Raw genomic sequence first — 12,231 nt, 5'->3', positions numbered from 1 at the left:
GTTGAAATTAAAGTATTGCCAAAAAAGGAAAGAGACCAATCTTTTGAAACAGACTAAAAAGGAAAGTAGATCATTCTTTTTTAAACAGAGGGAGTATTTTTAAACAATAAAAAAAAGCAGAATATTTGATCAGTTAAAAAATTTATAGCAATATATATATATATATATATATATATATATAAACGGGCCGAATTGCTCAAGTTGAATAATGTATCAGTATTGTATATGGACTATATATGGACATGTAGGTCAAAATGACCCAAATTAGGAAATGGCTATAAAGAGGAAATCGTATATTTGACTGATCACTTTTTGAAAAGTTTTCAAACTTGGGTTATTTGTTTTAAAAAAGTGCTATATAAAGTGTCCTTTTCCCTAATAATTTTGGGCGCAACACATATTTTGAAAAAGAAAGAGTCAAACATAATTGCCAAAGGCCAGAACATAGTTTCGAATCAATGCAGATATAAAATTTAATTCACCACTGTATAATAATGTAATTTTAAGGCAATGTAGCAAGTTTACATCTATATGTTAGTCTAGGACACAAAAATTACAACATAAGTGCATCTTTTAGTGCTCCTCGTGTAACGTTGAAAAGGATGCATGAAAAATTTCAACAAATTGGTAACAAATTTCAACTGCTCTAGTTAGCAGGCTCTTATTTTAACAACACCAGCAGTTGCAACGGCAGCTTCCGTTCGTTCCCTCTTCTCAATAAAATACTTATGAAAGATGCTAGAAATATAAAGGTTACTGTCAATAGGGGAGTTCACCATCTCTATGAGGCCATCACCAGAGAAAGGCAATACCATGCTAAGCCTTTTTCAGAACGTTAGAAGCTTTAAACTCAAATGATATTTTAAATTGAGAGATACAAAATTCACCTACTCCAACCTCCTGATATGGCAGGTGTCGCTCCAAGAAATGGAATTCGGAACTGACCTTGTCAACCAAAGCTGGCAGTCCATCATTACAATGACCTTGTTATTTCATCTTTCTAGTATATTGATCTCTTGATCCTTGAGGAAAACATGAGACATGTTACCAAGAAAAGTTTCCAGGGATCTTGTTTTCCTGCTCTTCACTCTCTCTGATTCTGTTAATAACTCAGTTAATCTCCTCTTCTCATCATCCCCATCAGGATTTGTTGTTCTTAGTTTCTCCTCTTTCATTCCAACAATGAATTCTAATAATTCAATTGAATCATCCGTCCTGCAAACAATTAATGATGACTACATTGTTATAATGAAGAATCAAAAAATAGAAACTAAACGTAATAGTAATATGACAATGAAGAAAACTATATGGTAGATTCATATAAAAGACAGTAATTACCTGCCCATTGCATCATAAGTTCCAGCAAGATTGCTATAGATCCCTAATGTATCTGCATGGTAAGGTCCGCATTCAGTCTCAAAAATTGTTCTTGCTTCTTCAAATAAGTCGGCAGCCTCGTTTTTTGCATATAGCTATACACAGGCATGTCCCATTTGGCTTAAAGCAATATAAAAAATTACAGACTTTTTCTCTCTAATTTTCCTGAATTTTGATACTGCATTTTTTAGGGAATAGTAAGACTCCACGTACTCCCCCAGAATATAGTGCAAGATCCCAATCTGGGCTTCGATTCCTGCAATAGTTCTCTGTTGTCCTGGTGTATTTCGATACACTTTTATGGCCTTCCGAAGCAACTCGAGAGCCTGATCAGGCTCGTTTATGGATTCATAGAACACAGATACATCGACAAGGCCACTTACAATCTCTTTTGGATGGCTTCCAGGGACGGTTTTAATATAAATCTGAAGTGCATTTTCACAGTAAGATTTTGATTCCCTGAATTTCCCTATCTTGTTGTACAAATCAGCCAAACGTTTATAGACTGATGCAACTGACCGATGGTTCTTTCCTTTGGTAGACTTGAACATAGTAAGTGCTTTTTGGTAAGCACATATAGGCTCATCATATCGTGCCATAGATAAATACGTGTCGCCAATGTTGCAGTTAGTGGCTGTTACTGTAATTTTATGGTGTTTTTCGGGTACAGGAATCTGTATTTAGACACAACAGCTTCAACACTAGTTCAAGTTTAAAACAAGAACACTATGAAGTACAAAAACACCCTCAACACAACATCAAAGTGATCTTTCTAAGAAGTGTATTTTATTTTTTCAGAAATTAAAATGAAACAGAAATATAAAGCCAAGTCTCCCGACTTCACGGAGTGTCCTTAAGGAATAATTCCCCGCACTATACCCGAGGTTTTGGAATCTTCCTCCCAGGATAAAATGACTTTCAATCTAACTATAGTGGTACCTCAAATAATTGGATTCGTCGAACTCACTCAATGATTTGATTGATCACAAAGAATGTTTTGAAAACAAGAAGAGTTTTTATTTCAGAAAATTTTTCATTCATAAACCTGTGGATAAATGCAGGTTTATATAGCCATCAAGCATCCCTTACCAAAGCTGGAAATGGTTCATCTGAAAAGGTGTATCCTTTGGAAGAGTCATGTCTGTTCTTTCGAAACATTATGTCTTTTTTTGAACAGACACAACTATCTGAATAGTTACTCCTTTTTCAAAACAATATGTCTTTTCCTCAAAGGTTGTGTCCCTCCATTTTCCATTTGCACCTTTTTCATACATATGGAACCCAACAATCCCCACATGAATGGGGAATGACTATTTTTTCATAAAATTTTATGGACTAGTATGTGATCATCAAGCAAAGACTGATTGCATCTTGATAAGTGGATTTCCCTTTGAACTTTCCGTAGTAAACATACATCGGGTGCACTCGGTCAATCGGTAGATTTAATATCTTTGAACCATCGAGCTTTAATGTACACCTAGACAACACATGTCACACAACCATCCTTTTACCATTTATGTTTCTCACAGTTTTGTTTGTTTCTGCCATGAACACGTCCCGGATTTATGAGAGCTTAGAGAATAGACCTTTACTAACATTCTCCTTGAAGCGGCTTCCACTTTGCCCTCAAATAGGTGATTTCTAAACTTTCAATCCCATATGTTAAACTATTTGGTCAAATCTGCCAAATTTAGATAATCATTAAAAGACTTCTTACCTTAAGTCTTATCCTTGTTTACTAAACATTGTCTACATCATGAGAATGGGTTGGTATTTTGACAATGTTAAACCTATCAGACACAACTTTGTTTGATCTTCTTGAACCTAGCTCTTGGGATCTCCAGTCTGCTAGGTAGAGTTACCGCCATGCTGACTTGTCCTAGGCCTTAAACTCATTCCCTTGGATTTCCTTTCTACTCATTCTCTAGATAGGCCTTTTGTAAGTGGATCAGACACATTATCCTTTGATTTTACATAGTTACAGTGATAATTCCACTAGAGAGAAGTTTCCTAATGGTATTATATCTCCGCCGTATGTGACGATATTTATCGTTGTACATCATGCTCCCTGCCCTACCTATTGCCGCTTGGCTATCACAGCGTATACATACTGGTGCCACTGGTTTGGGCCAATAAGGAATATCTTCCAAGAAATTTTGGATCCATTCTGCTTCTTCACCGGCTTTATCTAATTAGATAAATTCAGATTCCATTGTAGAGTGAGCAATACATGTCTGTTTGGAAGATTTCAAAGAGACTGCATCTCCACCTATAGTAAATACATATCCACTCGTGGATTTTACTTCGTTCGATCCGGTGATCCAATTTGCATCACTATATCCTTCAAGTACCACGAGATAGTTATTATAATACAAGGCATAGTCTTGAGTGTATTTTAGATACCCCAAAACTCCTTTCATTGTCAACCAATGAGTTTTGTTGGGATTACTTGTGTATCGAATCAACTTACTAATAGTGCATGCTATGTATGGTCGTGTACAATTCATTATATACATTAAACATTCCAATACTCTTGCGTACTCCAATTGTGAGTCACTTTCACCTTTATTCTTTCGAAGTGCAAAGCTCACATCTAATGGAGTCTTGGCAATACCGAATTCCATATACCTGAATTTGTCAAGTACATTTTCGATATAATGAGACTATGTCAATGCCAACCCTTGTGTAGTTCTATGAATTCTTATACCTAAGATCACATCCGCAACTCCAAGGTCTTTCATATCAAACTTACTCTCGAGCATTCATTTCATTGTATTTATGTCAGAAATGTTTCTACTGATGATCAACATATCATCCACATATAAATAAACAATGACTTGGTGATTTGGAATGTCTTTAATGTAAACACATTTATCACATTCATTTATCTTGAACCCGTTTGCCAATATGGTTTGGTTAAACTTCGCATGCCATTGTTTAGGTGCTTGATTTAGTCCATACAATGACTTAATAAGTCTACACACCTTATTCTCCTTTCCTGGAACCACAATGCCCTCAGGTTGTTCCATGTAAATTTCTTCCTCCAATTCTCCATTTAGGAATGCGGTTTTCACATTCATTTGATGGATTTCAAGACCATATACTACCACCAAGGCAATTAACATTCAAATCGATGTTATCCTTGTTACTGGCGAGTATGTCTCAAAGTAATCAAGGCCTTTTTTTTGCTTGAAGTCTTTTACTACAAGTCTTGCCTTGTATTTATCAATAGTACCATCCGCTTTCATTTTCTTTTTGAAGAGCCATTTAGAACCTAAAGGTTTATTTCCTGGAGGAAAATCAACCAATTCCCACATATGGTTGATTAAGATTGAATCAATCTCACTATTGGCTACCTCTTTCCAAAAGGATGAGTCTGACAACGACATCACTTCTTTAAATGTTTGAGGCTCATTTTCTAAGAGAAATGTTACAAAATCTGATCCAAACATAGTAGAATTTCTTTGACGTGTACTACGTCTTGGATTCTCTTCATTATGTACATTCTCACTTGGTTCATCTCGAGGTCGTTTAGATCCTCCACTAGACTGTTCATGTCTAGTTTTATATGGGTAAATGTTTTCAAGGAATTCAGTATTATCTGATTCAATTACCATATTTTCATTTATATCCAGATGTTTGGATTTATGAACCAAAAAACGACATGCTTTACTACTTTTAGCATATCCTATGAACACACGGTCCACCGTCTTAGGTCCTATCTTAACCCTTTTAGGCATAGGAACATGGACTTTTGCTAGACACCCCTACACTTTGAAATATTTCAAGTTGAGGTTTCTTTCTTTCCATTTTTCATAAGGACTTGATTGTGTCTTACTATGGGGAAATCTATTGAGTATACGATTGGTTGTAAGGATAGCCTTCCCCACAAGTTTTGGAGTAAACCGAAACTTATAAGTAAGGCATTCAACATTTCCTTCAACGTTCGGTTTTTCCTTTACGCAATTCCTTTAGATTGAGGTGAATACGGGGCCGTAGTTTGATGGATGATTCTATTCTCTACACATATTTCGGTGAAGGGAGATTCATATTCTCTACCTCTATCACTTCTTATCATTTTTATCTTTTTCTCTAACTGATTTTCTACTTCAGTTTTGTATTGCCTAAATGCATATATTGCTTCATCCTTACTATTTAGCAAGTAGACATAACAATATCTAGTTTAATCATCAATAAAAGTTATGAAATACTTTTTCCCACCACGTGATGGTGTTGACTTCATATCACAAATGTCAGTGTGTACTAAGTTTAAAGAATTGGAATTCCTTTCAACAGACTTATAAGGATGTTTTGCATACTTTGATTCCACACACGTTTGACACTTTGATTTATTGCACTCAAAGTTGACAAAACTTCTAAGTTAATCAATTTTCGTAACGTTTTGTAATTAACATGGCCTAAACATTCATGCCATAAATTATAAGACTCAAGCAAGTAAGAAGAATTTGAATTTTTATTGATTTTAACATTCATTACATTCATCTTATAAAGGCCCTCAGTGAGATAGCCTTTTCCTACATACAATTCTTCTTTGCTAATAACAATTTTTTCAAAATCGGTTACACATTTAAATCCGTTCTTGTCTAGAAGTGAAACAGAAATCAAGTTCCTACGTAATTCCAGAATGTACAAGACATTGTTAAAAACCTTTCCTGAAGTCATTTTCAAGCCCACTTTTCCTGTTCCTTCTACCTTAGCCGTAGCGAAGTTAGCCATGTAGATCATTTCTTCTACTTGAGCCGGAGCAAATGACGAAAACAACTCTTTTTTGGCACAAATATGACAGGTGGCACTAGAATCCATCCACCACTCGCGAGGATTCCCCACCACGTTGCATTCTGAAAACATAGCACACAGATCATCACATTCTTTGTTGCACTCAATCATATTTTCTTGGTCCTTTTTCTTGCCTTTCTTAGGGGCACAAAAATCCGTGGACTTATGGCCAATCTTACCACAGTTGAAGCACTTTTCCTTGAATTTCTTCTTGGGTTGATTGCTTTCTTGTTCAACTTTTTTCCTTTTCTTAGAATTGTTTTGGTCATCTTCTACAATATGTGCTCCATTAATTGTAGAATTCCCTTTTGACCTTCTCTTGGTAGCCTTATTATCCTCTTCAATACGCAGTCGAAAAATAAGATCTTCGACAGTCATCTCCTTGCGTTTGTGCTTCAAGTAGTTTTTGAAGTCTTTCCACATAGGTGGTAGCTTCTCAATGATCGTTGTTAATTGAAATGCTTCATTCATAATCAAACCTAAAAAACAGTTTATGTGAGTACTAAGAACATTTTTAATTTGTTCAACTAAGGTATTTTTCAAAGATATACCTTCTGCTAGGAGACCGTGAATGATTACTTGCAATTCCTGCACTTGAGAGACAATCGATTTGCTATCTATCATTTTAAAGTCCAAGAACCTTGCAACAAAGAATTTCTTAATTCCCACATTCTCTGTCTTGTATTTTCATTCTAGTACCCCCCCCCCCCTACAATTCCTTCGATGTCTTAGTTCCACTGTAAACATTGTAGAGGTCGTCTTGGAGATCACTCAATATATAATTCCTGCAAAGGAAGTTCGAGTGTTTCCAAGCTTCTACAATCATGAAATGCTCTTTATCCGAGGTTCCCTCAGGCACCTCAGGAGCATCCTCAGTAGTGAACCTTTGAAGGCATAGAGTGGTGAGGTAAAAGAACATCTTTTGCTGCCATCCCTTAAAGTCAATACCCATAAATTTTTTGGGCTTCTCCACAGGTGCCATTGGTTGCAGAGTATTTGCTCGACTTGTTGAAGCAATGCTAGTTTCCCCCACAGTCGTAGACGCATCTTGCATTTGACTTTCGTTAGTCATTTTTTCTGTCACCACAAGACAATAAAATTTAGTATTTTCAGAATACTATTTATAAAGTTAGGCAACTTTAAAATATTCTTCTTATTTCTAGTTAACGATGAAGTTTTTATGACTTCCAATCGTCAACATATTTAACTTGTGATGAAGATTTTATGCCTTCGAATAACTAGTTAAGTTCAAACGGAGTAGAAAGCTTAAAACTTTAATCTCCAAAAACAAGCAATACAGATTCTGCAGAAATTTATTCTTTAAGATTGTTATTTTATGGTGTTTTCGGGTACAAGAATCTGTATTTAGGCACAACAACTTCAACACTAGTTCAAGTTTAAAACAAGAACACTATGAAGTACAAAAGCACCCTCAACACAAGATCAAAGTGATCTTTCTAAGAAGTGTATTTTATTTTTTCAGAAATTAAGATAAAACAAAAATATAAAGCCAAGTCCCCCGACTTCACGGAGTGTCTTTAAGGAATAATTCCCCTCACTGTTCCCGAGGTTTTGGAATATTCCTCCCAGGATAAAATGGCTTTCAATCCAACTATAGTGGTACCTCAAATAATTAGATTTGTCGAACTCACTCAACCATTTGATTGATCACAAAGAATGTTTTGAAGACAAGAAGAGTTTTTATTTCAGAAAATTTTTCATTCATAAACCCGTGGATAAATGCAGGTTTATATAGCCATCAAGTGCCCCTTTCCAAAGGTGGTAATGGTTCATCTGAAAAGGTGTATCCTTTGGAAGAGTCATGTCTGTTCATTCGAAGCATTGTGTCTATTTCTAAACAAACACACTATATGAATAGTCACTCATTTTCCAAAATAGTATGTCTTTTCCTCAAAGGTTGTGTCCCCCTATTTTCCATTCACACCTTTTTCATACATGTTGAACCCAACAGTTACTTCAGCTTCTTGGCCACTGGCTTCCATGGCAATGTCTGCCAAAACATAATGCTCAAAAGAAGCCTTATTGTCTCCCTTCAAATTGTAAATAATACCCAAGAGTCTCCTGTTAGCAGCTTCTTCAGGAGAGGCTGATAAATTTTTCTCTTTGAATGTCAAGAGCCATTCGATAAAGCTTCTCAACCTCATCAAATTGAAGTACTTGAACATGGGCTTCAGCGACATACCTGCATGTGTCGCCAAAGCTCATGTCTTTCTTTTCAAGAATTTTCCTTTGAATTTCCAGGCCATTAGTATAGCACAGTATCGAATTCTCTAACTGCCTGACCATTGCATATGTATCACCTAATTTCATACACCCTGCAAATTTTGCGAGTGCATGATTTTGTCCCATATCCAAGTCAGGAATTTCAATCGATCACTCCAAGTGAGGAATTACTCATTGTACTTTCCTAATCGGCAATTTAACGCTCAACAACGTGCAAACACATAACAAACTCTGAACTTCTCTTTCCCTTTGAAGAACTCTCAAATGATTTCATAGCTTAAAATACCACATTGTTAAACATAACTACATCAGGATCTCCAATTCAATCATCTCTAAGCATAAAATTAACCCCAAACAGATAATAGAGAAATAAATATGCTACATTATTCAAATTCAGTAGTAATCAGTAGATAAAATGTAATAAAAGTTTGAAACCATTGATTTACATATGAAAAATGGCGAACAAAAAATGGCCAAAAGTATGTCATATGATCAAAATGGAGTAGAATTGAAAATGGAGTAGATAATGTGGAGTCACCTTTAGTGGTGAAAAGGGGAAGAAATCACCGTCGGAGGAGGCGAGTAGCAGGAACTACTATCAACTCCTTATTCTCACTATTCGTATTTATACAATGCGTCAGCAAAATTCTTTCTCATTTTTCTGATGGAAACTAAATTATCAACTCCTTATCCCCACAATTCGTATTATAGAACGTGTTGTGGGTGATGCAATTTTAAAGATTTAAATCCGTACAAAATCTGGGTTATATTATATTCAAAATATATTAGTTCCAAATAAATATTGCGGATTAGTATAATTGGATTAATTATTTAAGTCCAAACATATATAGATTTAATTAAAGTCTATTTTTTTATTGGGCTAGCCTATTAATTTGGGCTACAAATGATGAGCCCACTTTGCTAAGCCCAAGATATTGTCATATTCTACAGGCCTAAATAAATGCTACATGTCAAATGATGTGGCATGCCAAGTCAAGTGAAGGAGCCAATAGGACCATGCCACATGTCAAAATAATGCAGCATGCCCAATAAAATCAAAGCCCATAAAAGGCGCCACGTCACTTGAATTTGATTGGTCAAAGGAAGTCCATCTTTATCATGACTCTTCCTTTTCCACAATTATAAATAGGGGTCTCATAATTCAGAAAAGGGGACCCCAGAACTCTAACAAGAAGCAAGAGAAAGCTTGTGGATCAAACGATGCAATTTCTGTACAAAGTTCAAGCATTCAAATCAAGTTCATCACGATTCAAGATGAAGACCGCAATATTCAAGAACAAGCTCAAAAGCCTTTGAATTCAAGCACAAGTCAAGATCAAATCCATCAAATCAAGTTCAAATTCAAGATTAAGCTTTAAGCCCTTAAATTTATATTTGAAAAGGTGAATCAGAGGATTCATAGAGATTGTAACACTCACATATTGAAATCAATAAATTGATTGTTGCAATATTTTTCTTGTCTCGAATTATTTATTTTTCAGTTTCAAAAATTTTACTGTCCAATAAATTTTGACACGCCCAGTGGGACAATCTCTACCTCTCATCTGAAATTTTCCAACTGCAAAGTTCAACAATACTGAAATGACTTCCAAGAAGGTCAACTCTCAATCAACTGCTTTCAAGACTACTGACTCAAAGTTCTCTGCTGAAGTAGAAAACATCCTGGGTGTTACTTTCGGAAGCTTAGGAGCTGTCACAAGAAGCAAGGCAGGCTTACTAGGACAACAAACACATTCAGTGTCGTCTGCACCAAATCCAATTTTTTGATCTTCAACCCCAAAAAAAAAGAAGTCCAATGCAAGTGCTTTGAAAAGAGGAAGCAATGTGGCAGAATCTCTTAAGAAGACTCTAGCTCTACTTGAGCATTCCGGCTCCAAAAACTCTGGCGCGAAGAGCGATGGTTGTTCAAGCAACTCATTATCTCCGACTACACCGCATAAGTGAAAAATTCAAAGATCAACTTATGCGATAATCCATGCTACTCTCTAACATCTCCAATGATTATGCAAGCGATGGTAACTGATGCCTCGTCTATGGAGGAGCAGCTTGCGAATCTGGCAAAGACAATTGATGGCCTAACCAAATATATTCAGAATCAAGATGTTCGAATTGATAAGATAGTGGATAGGGTGGAAGGTATGATAGAAGGAGAGTCTATCCATGCACCTGAAAAATCTCCAGAGGTTCATAAGGAAGAAAATCCTATGAAACAAACACCACCGATTAAAGAGATGCAAGTTTCTTCTGAGGGAATGATCCTGATTGGGCAATTGAGGGAATCCATTGAAGGGAACCTCAAAGACAAGTATGATATTGTCACTAAGTCTTCCCTTGCTTATTATGCCAAGCCTTACACGATAAGGATTCATAGCCTCAAAATGTCTATAGGCTATCAACCCTCCAAATTTCAACAATTTAAGGGAAAAGAAAACCCAAAGCAATATGTCGCACACTTTGTTGAGACATGTAATAATGACGGAACTTATGGTTACTATCTTGTTAAACAGTTTGTTCGTTCCCTAAAGGAAAATGCCTTTGATTGGTATACGGACCTTGAGCCTAATTCCATCGATAGCTGGGAGCAATTGGATAACGAGTTCCTAAATTGCTTTTATAGCACAAGATGTATAGTGAGCATGGTAGAGCTCATGAATACTCGGCAAAAAAAGGATGAATCAGTCATTAACTTCATCAATCGATGGAGAAATGCTAGCTAAACTATAAATATAGGCTCAGCGAAACTTCTACAATAGAGATGTGCATCCAAGGAATGCACTGGAAACTTCTCTATATCTTGCAAGGCATTAAGCCTAAATCCTTTAAAGAGCTAGCTACCCGGGCTCACGATATGGAGTTGATCATGTCTTTTGCTGGAAAGGAATTAACACCTATCCATGACCCTCGAAGGGGAAAGGATAAGCAGGAACCCAAAAGATGGGGCAAGTTTGTCCCCAAAAATGACAACAAGGAGTCCATGAATATTGATGCATCTCCTGTGAAGGTCACCACAAAGGTGAGCAATAAGCAAAGTGTGAAGATGACTTCTGAAGCATGTACAAATAAAAAAACTTTAAAGGAGATGCGAGAAAAGGAATATCCCTTCTTTGATTCTGATGTTACCGAGATGTTTGATGAACTCCTTGAGCATAAGCTCAATGAAATCCCAGATATGAAGCGTCCCAATGAAGCTGAGAAGACCAATGACCCTAATTATTGCAAATATCATAGGCTCATAAGTCACCCTCTGGAAAAGTACTTTGTCTTTAAAGATAAAGTCATGCAACTGGTAAAAGAGAAAAAGATCTTCTTCGACGATGAGATGGCCAGTTCTCATCAAATTTCTATCACATTTGGCACACTCGATCTAGTCCAAATATGTGTCGAAGAGCATAATGAGAAAATATTAGAGCCTGGCAGGTCTTCAGTTGACGAAGGGGATGATGAAGGTTGGACTCTAGTGACCAGGTGCAGATGCAGGAGGACAAGTCTGTGAAAGGAGTCGGTCGAGCAGCCAACCAAAAGGAGAATGGTGAAGAAACCAAAGAAACAAAAGTTAGTTGAACTTCAAAAAAGAACGACCGTCACTAAGCTTTACCCCCCAAAACTTTGGCCTCCAGTGACTTTAGAGGAATTTTTACCGAGTTGGTTTAGTGTAAAGACTGCCCAAGTCAACCTTGAGGTGTCTTGTTTTAATATCTCCAAAGAGAGGGCAAAGTGTGAGAATCTACCCATGAAAGTTCCTTCATCTTTTGAAAAGCTTGTTGAAACTCTTGGCGATGAGGTACATATGTG

General features: G+C 36.4%; 1 protein-coding gene across 1 annotated transcript; it reads right to left on the bottom strand.

Moving 5' to 3' along the window:
- Positions 1–992: 992 nt before the first annotated feature.
- LOC107872091 (protein KINESIN LIGHT CHAIN-RELATED 2-like) lies at positions 993–8,375 on the bottom strand. Its single transcript, XM_047412253.1, has 4 exons — positions 8,151–8,375; positions 1,557–2,051; positions 1,339–1,472; positions 993–1,215 (listed from the first exon to the last, which is right to left on the bottom strand). Exons 1-4 carry the CDS (start codon positions 8,373–8,375, stop codon positions 993–995), a joined length of 1,077 nt encoding a protein of 358 aa, XP_047268209.1.
- Between the last annotated feature and the right edge of the window lie 3,856 nt (positions 8,376–12,231).

This window comes from Capsicum annuum, chromosome 5 (genome assembly GCF_002878395.1).
Source record: "Capsicum annuum cultivar UCD-10X-F1 chromosome 5, UCD10Xv1.1, whole genome shotgun sequence".
NCBI classification, from domain to species: domain Eukaryota; kingdom Viridiplantae; phylum Streptophyta; class Magnoliopsida; order Solanales; family Solanaceae; genus Capsicum; species Capsicum annuum.
This window is presented reverse-complemented; position numbering and strand designations above follow the sequence as displayed.